Source organism: Psittacula echo, assembly GCF_963264785.1.
Source record: "Psittacula echo genome assembly, chromosome: 4".
In the NCBI taxonomy this organism is placed as follows: domain Eukaryota; kingdom Metazoa; phylum Chordata; class Aves; order Psittaciformes; family Psittacidae; genus Psittacula; species Psittacula echo.
The window spans coordinates 49,804,968-49,819,695 of record NC_137738.1 but is presented as its reverse complement, the minus strand read 5'-3'; the positions used below and the strand labels follow the sequence as shown (position 1 = coordinate 49,819,695).

The window sequence follows — 14,728 nt, the reverse complement described above, 5'->3', positions numbered from 1 at the left end:
GTACCGCTGACAAATATAAGAACATTTCATTTTTTTCAATAAATAAAGAATAAATTAAAAAAAAACTACCACCATCACAAAAAAAAAAAAGTTCGAATGCAGAAGGAAAATTCAGTACCTACATTGATTCAAATATTTTGCACCATAAAGCGTGCACCATAAATAGCTTTCAGTTTTTCTGAATCTTTTGTTTAAATAATGCAAGGTTCCTTTACGTGAGCCAACTTTTTCTATATTGTTATTTTCTAAAAATTAATGTACTTCCTATGGTGCTAATTTCTGTTAAGTTTTGCATTTATAACATTTTGGCATTCATCTCAATGACTTTTATGAATCACGTGATATGAGCTCCCAAGGAAAATAAAGCATGTTATCCCCTTCAAGAGACAAAAAGATCAGACCACTAAAAGTCAGTGATCAGACCAGTTAAAGAAGCATACAAGTGTCAGCAGAACATAAGCAACATTTTCTGCCCCTCAAAACCTCTGCAATATAGACGGCTAGACATGAGGGTTGCCTTCTACCTGTAGATTTAGGAACTCTGTCAGTACCCAATAACTCCATTAGGTACTCAAAAATAAAAACTAGCCTTAAGGAAGTTTATTCTTTCTAAAAATAATAGCTGTGTTAGTCAATAACAAAAGAATAAAAAAAAAACATTTTTTTGTTTGAGGTTACCTTCAATATTGTAGTCTGCCACTTTATAACAGTAATTGAAAAGTAATCATCATTTTAACACACTCTTAAAAGGCTGCTTGCTGTAGCTTAGTATAAATACAGCTTAAGCAAATGACAATTAGTCCTGAAGCCTCCCCTGTTCTTCTTGTCCTTGGAACTGGGCATCTCGTAACTCCCTAGTGCTGCTAATGAAAAACAGGCACAAGACTGAGCTCTGTGGGCCAGGTGTGAGGGAAAAGATTTGTTGTACTGGAAATGAAAGGTGATAGGAGATGAAGTTTTAGAGCAGATGGCCCACAGCACACGCTGATGGGGAAGATGAGAATTTCTTTCCACAGTTAAAATTTGAACATGAATGGCATGCAGTCTCCAGTTTGAACCAACTCCTTCATGACTGTTCTGCTATTCGAGGCATTTATCAATGAGGCCTCAACATGGCATTTTCAGAGGCCTGGCAGCTTAAAGGAATTTTTGCATTTGCTCATCCTACAGATTTCAGTAAATGCCAAGCACCATTGCAATTCCACAGAAACACCATCAAGTGGCCCTGTGTAGGCCCTGGTGACACTGCAGCCATTGTCCCCAGCAGACAGTGGCAGCATGCTCACAATATGCCCCAGCTCTGCACTGGCCTGCAGCTCAGCTCCACTGCACAAAGCAGTAAGGCCAGGAGGGGAGGAAGGGAGAGAAAAGGAGGTATGCACTGAGCAAATACTGAAAGCATTGTTGGTTTATTCCCCAAGAAACTAAGGCTTTATTTATTCAAGATTGCATTGTTCAGCAAACATTACAGTCCTGGAGATGAGAAAATTTTCAAAGACACAGACTCATAAAATGAACACATTTAGTAGCACAAGCATCACAGTACAGCTATGGAACTTAGAAGTCAGAGTCACTTTTGAAATGGGGAGCTAGGAATCTTAAGTCTGTTTGGTACTCTCAAAAATTTTACTCTTCAAAGAGACATAGCTATTTCCCACAAGAGTCTGAAGTAACCACTTTGCTTTCTTGAGAGACTCACCTTCAGCTTAATAAAAAAAATTGAAAAAAAAAAAAAATCAGAAACATAAACAACTGATTTGAAAGCAGGAAAAGTTTGAGAGGGATTAAAGAATCTTAGCCTGCTCAGATGCACATATCATTTTTCTTCCTAAATCACTGTGCACATCTGTCATCACACCTTGCAAAGGCAAGTTCCAGGTATACATATTTCAGTAAAAGAAATGTAGAGATTAGTGCAGAAATAATGTATGCTATCATTAAGTCCACATATGGAGTCAGTTGCTAATTATGCAGCTTTTTATAAAGTTCATAAATTAAAACCCATAGTTAATATTAAGTCTTTTGACATACAGAAACAAACTGGCCAAATTCACAGGAAATACATTTCAAATTTAACAGTAAAATATTGCATGCAGTTTCTTATGTAGTTACAGTCAACAGAACTTTGATACACTGGCAATAAACACTGTATCTTTAAAGGTTTTTATAGCTTCTAAGTCCATGTAAGCAAAAACATCACCATGTCATGAAGGCCAAGTTATGTTAGTCTACATTCTAGACAACAGTATGATACAAAGAAGTTACAGCATCAGAAAATGACATTTATAGAACTGTTGTGAATTCAAAAGCATAAGAAGCCTATCAGTATCAGCAATAGTTCTCATTATAAAATCCTTCTTGTAAAATTAAAAGGCTCCTAGTTTGTTTTTTATATATAGTTGTATAGTTTTAAAAATCTGCAGGGGTATTTGAAAAAACAATCTTTTCAAGTGAAATTTCTTTGTAATTCCTTTGGGAAACAGGCATTGCTACATAGTTTAAAATACATGGTAACATATAATTTTTCTGGGAAAACCCATGCTCCTAAGAGAGTGTCTCTAAAGAAGAACTGAAGTTAAGTAGACAAGACAACCACTGTGATCCAGTCATTTCAGAAGTTAAAAACTTTTTCACAGAACAGCAGGGGACTTTAAGAAGTCAGCATCATGGTTTGCACAGGTTAATGTTATTCTTTCAACTGGATTCTCTTTCTGTTTCTACTGGCTGGCTGATATGTCAAGTGGTAGTCAAAACAGTGTAAAATAATAATTGCTAACCTTATATATATGTATAGATAAGCCTTTATGCATAGGTATATACACACATATATGCTTGTGGATACAGCACAGCAGACATAAGCACTGAAAATAAGGAAATCTCCTTAGGCCTGATTCTAACAATAAAATGGCAGTAAAAAGCATATGTCCATTCTCAGGTCCTGCAAGAACGTGAGCATATTCAGCCTAGCTATACAAAGAGTCCAAGCAGTGAGGACAGGCTTGCAGAGCCAGTAGTTTAAAAGATGACAAAGTTACTCCAGTACCCATTCCAAGTCTATTTAGACATCGCAGTTGGCACCACTTCATAAAAGTAGGAGTAACAAAGTTTGTCGTTTACTTCCTTCTCACAAGAGCAGGAAACTAGAGCAAAGCAATTGCAGCAGACATACAGAATCCAAATTGTTACCCAGTTGGGAATTAGAATAAGGTATTATGGATCTGTTTGGCTATAAAAGAGTTGCCAACTACAAATACAAAATAAACACTTACAGCTACCAGTTCTGTTCAATGCATATATCAATGACCTGTATGCAGGAGCTGAATGCACCATTAGCAAATTTACTGATGATACCAAACTGGGTGGTGCTGCTGACTCTCTCAAAGGACAAGAGGATTCGCAGAGGTATCTAGATACATTGGAGCACTGGGCTATGATTAATGGGATGAAATTTAACAAGAATAACTGCTGGATTCTGCACCTGGGACAGAGTAACGCCAGATGCATATGTAAGAACACAAGTATAAACTGGGAGAGGACTGCCTGGAGTCCTGGAGGTCATAGGCCTCAATGGCTGAGAGCAGCCTCCCCTGGGACCCCCACCCTAAGGGATCAGAAGACATGTCTCAGTCCATGCCTGAACAATGTTGTAGGTATGCCTGTCTCTGACCCTGTCTCCTGGAAGGGCCTGGGACCTGCACTGTAGAGCTGCTTTCCTGGATAGACCTGACTCCTCATCTCACAGGCTGGTCATGTTTCCCAGGAGATGCCCAGTCCCAATTCTTCTTCAACCTGGAGTCTCTCAGGGATGTTTCCAAGAGCAGCAAAATTCCACCAGCCTGACTGAACTTGAGGGCAAGAAACCTTCCCTTGCCTGGCAGGACACCTGGGTGTTCCAAAGCACTGCAATTCCCTAAGCAACATCTATGCATCCCATTTCTTACAGCTGGTGCTCCTGGCTCTGCAGCAGATGACAACAGCAAACTCTTACAACATTCCTCAAAAAGGCATTCCATTAGTCTTTCCACTGCTATACAGCTAAAAAGGCCTTTTAGCTTCGGGCACTTCCAGGTGTTGGTGGCTCTTCTCATCTGAGGAGATGGCATCTGCTCCCCAACGGCTGAAGTAGGATTTCAGTCCATCAAATGAGCTTTAAATACACCCCAACTAGGAGCTGTCCTTGCAGTGGAAAACTTCCTGTGCCATTTAGCTTCCAAGAACAAACTTAGTGCTGTTACTCTTCTCTCAGGCCAGAAACCAACCCTGCATTTCATTCGTACTTTCCTTAATTCAGGGTTAAACACTGATCATTGCGCGTTAAGGAAGCATATTTTTACTTTGTATTAGCAAACTGTAAGTAACCACAGAAACTATGTCAACTCCAATTCATTTCACTTGTTCATACGTGCATAAAATGTGGTCAATGCTGGCAACCTTTAAATGCCTTTTGTTATAAATATTTAATTAGACCACTGACTGAATGCAGTAAACAAACCCAACAGGATCTTCATTTGCTTCTAATTAATAATCATTATGCAGTTAGCACTCTTTTGTTTGTTTAAACTGTGTTATCTACTAAACCCTGGACTACGCTTAAAGCAGAAAATCTGAACAAATCTTTACCTCAGATTCCAAATTCAACAAAATTTCCACTCAATTATCTAAGAAACCACAGAAAAGGAAGAAAAAGCAAGCTGATTCCCCTGTCCTGAAAGCAAGAGGCACGTGTGGAACACCCTGAAACAACTTACATGTGCTCCCACAGATGTCAGTTATCAGGAAAGGAGTAGGTCAAAATTATGTCACTTGCACTGTGCACTGTCTTTCATAAAGAAGTTAAAAACTGCTTCTAGAAATCTCACACATTCCAACAGTCTACTCACTCAAACTATTATAGCTCAACTGCCATTACATCTCACAAATACTACACTACTGAATCATGAAGTTATTTTACCCTTTAATATAAAGGTTTTTACAGAATCTTTAATATAAAGGTTCTGTAATTTCAAGTAAGCACAAAGATTCAGTCTTTCACTATTTTTGGCAAATACCACTCATTGTCTTTCATACTCACATACTTTGACAAATTTGATACACTTATATGTTATTATTCCTGTAAGTGAACTGAACTCTCTTTAAAGAAAGTAGTAAAATATGACTGAAATTTCTTAAGTTAACAGCCTGTGAAAGTTGTTTCAAGTCATGCTCCTCCAGAACTATTCAAACAACAGTTTTTTCCTCCTTCCTCCTCTCCCAGCATTCACACATTACTCTGAAAGTCTGAGACTACATGGATCTCTAAGAGTTACTATTATAGTGCTGAAATAATTAAATTAATTGCTTATGTTCTATGTATGCACATGTTGTGTACCCATAACTCATCTAATTTAACAGAATACTTCAATACTATTTTTGTGACGTATTTCAGAAGTTTTCTAAAGAGGAAGAACTTTGGACATTTTTACTTTAAAGCTACAGAACATAGAAAATAAATCTGTTTTGTTAATATGGAACCTGTGGACTTAAGGAACTTCATACATTTTAGAGTAAAAACAACACAGCTTAAAAATAACAATTCAATTGAGGTTATTTTGCTTCCTTACGAAACTTTCAGGTTCCTAACCCCCAAAATAAAGCATGTTTGAAGAGTGGCTGGCATGTAAGTACATAACACAACTTCCACTTAAAATTTTTAATTCCTCAGAGTCAGTAGCCAAGATAGAAAGTAATCATTTACAGGCCAGAGAGACCTATTTTATCAACTATCCCAAGATATCAATGCAGAGATGCTGATGATAGAATTGACTGAGAAATCAAAGACCATGAAACACTATAAGAATTTCAAATTACAATGAACTGAGGAATACGTTTCACCTGGTACAAGGCTTAGTTTCATTACACTGACAGTTCATGAACTTTTCTTGGCAAGAGTGGAGTACCGTATGTGTTATATCTACGCTGGTATTTACAGAAGCAAACCTGGAGAAGCTACAATGAAGAAAAAGACTACAAACGAGGTCCTTCAAATTTGTATTCACAGTACCACAGTATCACAGTATGTTAGAGATTGGAAGGGACCTCAAAAGATCATCTAGTCCAATCCCTCTGCCAGAGCAGGAACACCTAGATGAGGTTACACAGGAATGTGTCCAGGCGGGTTTTGAATGTCTCCAGAGAAGGAGACTCCACAACCCCCCTGGGCAGCCTGTTCCAGTGTTCCGTCACCCTCACTGAGAAGAAGTTTCTTCTCGAGTTTAAGTGGAACCTCTTGTGTTCCAGTTTATACCCATTACCCCTTGTCCTATCATTGTTTGCCACTGAGAAGAGCCTGGCTCCATCCTCGTGACACTCCTCCTTTATATATTTATATACACTAATAAGGTCACCCCTCAGTCTCCTCTTCTCCAAACTATAGAGACCCAGCTCCCTCAGCCTTTCCTCATAAGGGAGATGCTCCACTCCCTTAATCATCTTAGTTGCCCTGCGCTGGACTCTCTCCAGCAGGTCCCTGTCCTTCTTGAACTGAGGCGCCCAGAACTGGACACAATATTCCAGATGCGGTCTCACCAGGGCAGAGTAGAGGGGAAGGAGGACCTCTCTCGACCTACTGACCACCCCCCTTCTAATACACCTCAGGATGCCATTGGCCTTCTTGGCCACAAGGGCACAGTGTTGGCTCATGCTCATCCTGCCATCCACTAGGACCCCCAGGTCCCTCTCCCCTACACTGCTCTCTAACAGGTTGCTCCCCAACCTATATTGGAACCTGGGGTTGTTCCTGCCCAGATGCAGGACTCTACACTTTCCCTTGTTATATTTCATCAAGTTTCTCCCTGCCCAACTCTCCAGCCTGTCCAGGTCTCGCTGGATGGCAGCACAGCCTTCTGGCGTGTCAGCCACCCCTCCCAGCTTAGTGTCATCAGCAAACTTGCTGATAGTACACTCAATTCCCTCATCTAAATCATTGATGAAGATATTAAATAATACTGGTCCCAATACTGACCCTTGAGGCACTCCACTAGATACAGGCCTCCAACTAGACTCCGTCCCATACACTACAACTCTCTGGCTTCTCTCCTTCAGCCAGTTCGTGGTCCACCTCACCACCTGATCATTCAGACCACACTTCCTCAGTTTAGCTATGAGGATGCTGTGGGAGACTGTGTCAAATGCTTTGCTGAAGTCAAGGTAGACCACATCCACCGCTCTGCCATCATCCATCCACAATGTTATTTCCTCATAAAAGGCTATGAGGTTGGTCAAGCATGACTTCCCCTTGGTAAAGCCATGTTGACTGCCCCTCATAACCCTCTTATCCTTGACATGCCTTAAGATGGCATCAAGGATAAGGTGCTCCATCACTTTCCCAGGGATGGAGGTGAGGCTGACCGGTCTATAGTTACCCGGGTCCTCCTTCTTGCCCTTTTTCGACAAAAGCAAAGTAAAAGTATGAAGATAGATGAGGAAAAAAAAACAACAAAACAAACCTGAAGGAAATCATCACAACAGAGACTAAAATATTTGCTTAAACAGTTCTGTAGAAAAAAACCTATCAACTTAAAATTCAAACTAGCAAGTTGATACCAGTCAGAAAACCTATTAAGGCAAAACAAAGTGTTCTAAGGGCAAAAGAACAAACAGATTACACTCAGAAGTAAGAAATTAATTTACAAAGTAACCCTCAAAATGGAGAAATATCTGAGACGCACTTTATGTTGGAAGCCAAACATCAACCATGTCAGGCATGCCCTGGGCAACACGAAAGACGTGCAAAAACAAGTTTTCAAGCAACACTAGGTGGCTGCAAAAAAGAACTTGGTAATCATCAATATACAAAACATACATGAATTTTCTCCCATACTCCTTCAGTTAAAAACAAAGCCACTGCCACACATGGTATCACACAGCTCTCAACTGCCAACCCTGTAAGACTCTTGAGCAATATCAGAACTATTACAAAAACCAATCTGTGGTACTCACGACAGAAAACAGGTGTCTCCACACACACAAACTGGTTTCAGTCATATCACAACCACAGGACTTCACCTATTCACTTATATTAATCCCTTTACTTACCTCAGCTTCGTATTACAGAATTCAAGTGCTAAGGACTATGGCTGAACTCAGTTTTCAACAAATAAGTATTCTATGATATCTGGTTGTCTCTTGATAAATAGTAAATTTACAAAAACATCTAGTGAAGCATAGACAGCCTGGTCCAGACCAACCTCTATACACCTTTTGCTGCTGAGTCTAAATCTCAGAGATAATACACTTTTAAAAACTAATCCCAGGTAAACTTCTTCTGTTAAACAAAACCTTAATTAAAACCTGTAACTTCTTTTCCAATACAATCATTTAACGCATTCTATAGAAGCTCACTAGCATTTTGTTGAACAGATTATTTTTTTTAAGTTTGAATAATATACTTTCTATAACCAGTCAACTTTGAAAAATTAGCCTAATTCAATTTGTACCAAACATGCCACTTTGCAAAATAAAGAACAAAACCAGCTTCAACTGGGAGGGATGGGGAGGCTGTTTTTTGTATATGACACTGTATGAAAAAAGGTCCAGTTATTTCCATATCCAAAATTCAAAACTCATGTTATAAAAAAATTAAGTATGTTGGAGTGTTTTAAAGCACTGGAGCTAAAGAAATGCAGCCACAAATATGTCTAGAACTATATCAAGCTCAAAAAGCAAAAGAGAAGATAAGCAGGATAGAAATCTAACTATCATGTGGGTAGAAACTTAGAGAGCAGTTTCTGGTCTACTGAAATTGCATTTCTTCCTAAGCATACACACTATTGTCAGAGATTATTCTGTTCTTTCAGGAAAAATGAAAAACAAGATGGACAGAAAAAAAGAATGGAAATTAAAGTTTAGTAAAACCAAAAAAAAAGCCAGAACTGAGACACAGGAAGACAGCTACTACCTGAACCTATACTAAAATTACCTTTTTAAATGAAGGAAAATAGAGGGAAATAAAAAGATAGGTGTCAGACCAAACAACTGGCCTAGATCACGAAATTCAATGAGCAGTTACAGAAGAGAGCTGCCATTTTAGAAACTGTTTAATAGGGACTGTTAGGGTTAATACGCCTGAATTCATCTGTAGTCCCCAAAAGTATAAAATCTCAAACTGCAGCCTTCCAATTGGACAAGTGTGACAAGCCTAAGGAAGTTTTTCATTATTTAGAAATGTATTGTCTTACTCAAAAAAGCTAAAGAAAAATGGGCATTTGGACAATAGTGATAAACAGATGAGACTTTATGGAATTGCTTTTTCCTGCAAGCAAAAAAAAGTGAGAAGTTGTCACCTTGCTAGAAGGACCACATATGAAACTATTAATCTTGAGAACCTAAGACACACAAAAAAAGTTTCCCTTGAAAATATGATAAATATTTTATACTGAATTATGTTGTTTCTCCATTTTCACTTTTTCAGTTTTATTTAATAATAATTTAATGTTAATACCATGGACACTACCATCAGTTTTTATTTGACAGAGTATGTGTGCAATGTGCGCTATATAGCTGTTAATAATTTAGACTAACGTGCTTAGAAGTAATTCCTGAATTATATTTCTACAAAGGCAAAATACAGCTATAATTACCTACATTATTTGAGATTTGAAGGGACCTCTCAAGGTCATCTAGTCTAACAACCCTGAGCACAACAGGTTGGTGAAGGCCTTGTCTAGTCACCCTTGCAAAGGGTGGTGACTCCACAGTCTATCTAGTCAAACTGTTCTAGTGGTTGATCACCCTCAATTGATATACCTTCACATTCATGTTTCAATGCATTCAGTTTCATGAATTCCCTGTATTTCATGTCGGTGCTCATTTCTTCTCATTCTGTCATTGGGCACCACTGAGAAAAGCCTAGCTTCGTCTTCTTTACTCATTCCTCTGCCAAATAATTATATACACTGTTAGCCTCCTCCTCTCCAGGCTGAACAGTTCCCACCTCTGTCAGCCCCTCATATGCCAGATGCTTAAGGCCTTTAAACAATGCTGCAGTCTTTGCTGGACTCCCTCCAGTATGTCCAAGTCTCTCTTGAACTGGGCAGCTAAGAATCCGACCAAGCATTCTAGGTACTGAGCAGAGAGGAAGGACCATCTCCCTTGACCTGCTGCCAACATTCTTCCTTCTGCAGTTCAGAAAGCTGTTGGCCTTCTTTTCTGCAAGGGCCCATTGCTGGTCCATGGTCACCTTGTCCTTTAGGACACTCCTCAGTTCCTTCTGTGGAAAACTGTTTTCCAGCCAATTAGTGTAGCCTGTACAGGGCTGTTCCTCTCCACATATTTCTCTTTGTGGAATTCACAAGATTGTCTGCCCATTTCTCCAGCTTGCTGAAGTCCCTCTGATTTATATCAGCCACTCTTTCTAGCTTTATCATCAACATACAGGCTGAGGACACACTTCGTGACTAACTACCTACTAAGGTATATAATATCTGAATTCAAATATCAAGTCCTCTTACATAACAATTACACTACTGTCACAAATGAATTGTATAGTATTGTATCTACTAATTGGCCACAAAAGTTTCAGTATTTAGTTACTGCTGACAATCCTATTAGCTTGTACTAACTACAGCATTAATCTATATTCTGATACTGAAGCTACTCTATCATGGCTTTATCTCCTTTCATGGCCTTTCCCAGCTACTGTCTTATATATGCAGTAAGAATGAACAATGATAAAATTTAACAAATCGTTTTCTTTCACACTCCTTATAGGTTAAGTAGAAACTGATGGGGTTCTACAAGAAAAAAGAATGAATGCGATCATAACTCAAACAGAAAACACCCCTAGAAATAGTGTATTATCTCAGATTTTATTACTTGATTTATCATGAAAGTTTAAGATGACAGTTAGAAAAAGACAGGGTTCTACCAAAAACAGTCTGCAAAATAACAGCAATGTAAACAATGTATTTTTCAGTTTTACTTCCTTATTAGCAAGTATATTTAAAGAATTGTCTCTAACATAAATAAAATATAATGAAGTTCATCTACGGTGCACAGAAAAGACTGGAAGAGGCATCAGGAATGTCTCAGCCATGGAAATTGATTCAAACTAAAAACTGTATCACTAGAAAGTCAATCAAAGTAAACTGGGCTTCCTACTTTGTGCTTAGACTGCAGAGGTTTTGTTTATTTTCTTTTTAAATCTTGTATAATTTCTGTTACTTCATAAAAGCAGAACTAAAACATTTACCCAAACACTAAATATTACTAAAGGGAGACTAAAGAATAGATCAGTATCAGAAAGTGATCTACTAGGATCCACTGAAGAGATCATGGACCGATATTTCAATTACTAGTTGAAGCAGTTTTCTGAGACTTTACTATTTTGGTAAAGTAACATAGCATAAAGAGTTCTACATGTATTTAAGAACATGAATTCACCTATAAAACTGCAGTCAGCACTGCTCATGTCCCATAAATTATTCCAATGAACATATAAAACAAGCTGTTTCTATTCCACTTTCTCCCCTTCCTTAGTTAATTTTGCTTCTGTTCTTAGAGAAAATTCTCATTTATTACAAATAATCAAACTTATTTCTTGCCAACCAACTTAACTGAATCATGATAGACTTAAAATACTGCAAAATAGAATTTTTCAGTTGTAAATGTAAAGTGGTATCAGGTAGCAAGCAACTGCATTGTGAATCACTTTTTTATATTCAAATTCTTTTATCACTATTATTATTTCCCCCTCCTTTTCTGTCCTATTAAACTGCCTTCACCTCAACCCACAAATATTGCTCTTTTTATTTCTGATTCTCTCCTCCATTCAACTGAGGGCTAGGGGGAGTGAGTGGCTGACTCGTGTGTAGCTTCCTGCCCAGTTAAGCCATGACCCATAGCAATGTGAACATAACACTGTAACGAGCTGTCTTGATATACAAAAATGTATTTGTTAAACTATCAGTGCAATGAAAGCGAATTTTCTTTTTCCATATAAAAAAGAGCTCTCTATAGAAACTTGATCTCTTACCTCTAGGTCACAGCTGTATTCTGTGCCATCCAGAAGCACCACTTTACACTGCACAGTTTTAATTTTCTTGGGAGACTTCTGAGGAATATTTTCTGGTTTAGTTTCAGCTGTCTGCACTTCTTTTGTCTCCTTTTTTTCTTTTCCTTCGGGTTTTTCTTCCTTTTCCTCTGCAACTTGCTCTACTTTTGTTTCTTTACCATCTTCTTTGGCAGGCTATATAAAAACCAGTTAAAAAACCAACAAACTCAGGAAGGTGGGTATTTTTAATTTGTTCACAAAGCTTTCATTAAAGTTATGCACATATGGGAAGCACAATAACCAGTGTAAGCATTAAGGTCTTCCTTTGGGGACCAGATATTCTTGCTCTCAAACCACAGAAGGTCCTTTCCTGGTTTGAGGGTTTGGTTTTGTTTATTTTATTTAAAATGAGTTAATATTTTTAATGTTTTAATGTTTTTTTTTCCCCCGACAGAAACAAATCTAAGCTCCAGGACTTATACAAAACTAAAACCCAAGCGATTATGAAAGTCAGGTTACACCAAATGACAGGATGATTGAGGTTGGAAGGAATCTCTTGAGATGATCTAGTCTAATAGCCCTAGGACTTCTTGAGGTCCACCTACAGCAGTTTGCCCAGTTGGGTTTTGAATATCTTCACAGATGGAGACTGTCTGGGAAACCTGTTTCAGTGTTTGCCTCATCATCAGGGTAAACAAGACTTTTTTTGTGATTTGAGAAGGAACTTCATGGTTTTAGTTTATATCCTTTGCCTTTTGTCACTGAACTGCATACCACTGAGAAAAGCCTGGCTCCTTTTCATGCCCTCACTTCAGGTATTTATATACATTGATAAGATTCTCCTTGACCCTTCTCTTCTCCAGGCTGAACAGTATCAGTTCTCCGAGCCCTCATATGAAAGATTCTTTATGCCCTTAATCACCTTCACCTCCCTAGAATGTGAGATTTGAGTGTTAAGAACTGACATGCAACTTCTCAAAAAGCAAGACTCTGGAGCAGTGCAGTAGGTGGCATTTGGCTTGGAACTCGTCACCAACCTCTTAGAATGAATCAGTAAGGACAGTGACCACAAACATGGTTTTTAGGTAAAGGATAACAAAAATTGAGATTATAAGGATTCAGAGATTAATCTGCTTGCTATTTGTTGTGGTTAAGTCACGAAGGAAGTATTTATGTGATCCAACAGCTTCACAGACAAAGCTGACTTAAGAAGCTTCTACTCTAATCCCTGCTCATTTCTACCACAATGATGCAGTTAAAAGTTCCTTTGCCAAAGCGTGAAGTTTTTTGGGGTTTTTTTATATTTACTGGAGTGAAAAAAGGCCTGCCACAGAGTAGGAATTTTTAAAACCAGGTATGCTTCTCATATCAACCCAACTGCATTAAAGAAGGAAGATAGTAGCTGTCATTTTTTCCCCAATATGATCTAACAAAACTTTACATGAATTACAGAAATCATGAATCAGGTTTCACTAAAATTGCTCCAAATCATCTCTTAGCCTTCCCATACGTACCTGTGTTTCAGCACTACTAACAGAGTGATTTTCTTCTTTGTTGTCTCCTTTAGCATTTTGCTGATTTTCAGCCACTAATACTTCTAAGCTCTTTTTTGGCTGAGACACCCCCTCTGGCGCCTGGCATTCACTTTCTTCAGCTATTTGTTCCCCTGTCCTCCTCTTGGTCTCATCTTTGGGCTCTGCCAAGGTGTAAGATTTTTGTTTCTTAAGCCAGGGGGGAAGGAAACGAGAAATACCCTTGCTTTCAGGTGAAGTTTTTTCCTTCTTCTGGCTACTTGGACTACTTTGGCTAGTTGGTGCTGGGACAGAGGAAGAATCTTTAGCTTCTTCAGAGGATGTTTCCTTGGACTTTTGATTTTCTGGGGTCTCTGATGCTTCTTCAGGCTTGTCCTTGGCTTTCTCTGGTTCCAGCTGATCAGAATCTTTCTTTACTTCAGTCTCTGAGCCAACTTCAGTTGTCATTGTCACAACTAATACTAAAAGAAGCAACCATAAAAATAATTCTGTTATGTAACATCACTACTTTTACTGACTCTTAAATTATTTGCAGTAACTTGTAGTAATAGTCTACAACAGTTTCTAAAGTAAAATTATTTGGTTAGAGAAATACTTCTTTTTAAATTCTCTACTCAAGTAAAAGCAATAAGCTAAAACTTAGTGCTCTGCACATAAAGATTCTCAAAAGTACTACTCTAGACAGACCTACCAATAGTTTCCTTCCCCTTTAATCTTAACATTACTGGTATTTCTTGAAAAAAAAAAAAATATATATATATTCACTAGAATAAACAAATTTTGTTAGCTGTGTGGCACTGTATTTTGCTGCATTACTTTGAAAACTCAATAATTATTTTTTTCCAATTTACAGAAGCGAGCCAACAAAAATAAGCATACCAAGGTCCAACAAACAAAGTTTAAAGTGGTTAGATTCCATCAGCTGTTTTAAGAAGGTTGTAAATAAACACCAGTGACAATGAAGTTTTAAACTGATGGTCTCTCTGGCCTGAAGGTTAGCAAGTCAGTAGTTACAGTCATATAACTAAAACATTGGATGCTCTCTATTATAATCGATTGTCATCAATGCCTGCCATTAGTATCAGAACGCTATTAGTTCAAGACTCCTGCTGAGAATGCAAAAACTGCTGCCCTTACCCCTGCCAAAAAAAGTCAAGGAGAGAATAAC

General features: G+C 38.2%; 1 protein-coding gene across 1 annotated transcript in view; it reads right to left on the bottom strand.

The window, feature by feature from the left end:
- EPB41L2 (erythrocyte membrane protein band 4.1 like 2) overlaps nt 1–14,434 on the bottom strand; it is a 60,248-nt gene extending 45,814 nt beyond the window's left edge. The window contains exons 1-2 of the mRNA XM_080616149.1: nt 13,543–14,434; nt 12,011–12,223 (exon numbers count right to left, since the gene is read on the bottom strand). Coding sequence (XP_080472275.1) covers nt 12,011–12,223; nt 13,543–14,007 — 678 coding nt within the window. The 5' untranslated portion in view covers nt 14,008–14,434. The remainder of the gene's footprint in view (nt 1–12,010; nt 12,224–13,542) is intronic.
- Between the last annotated feature and the right edge of the window lie 294 nt (nt 14,435–14,728).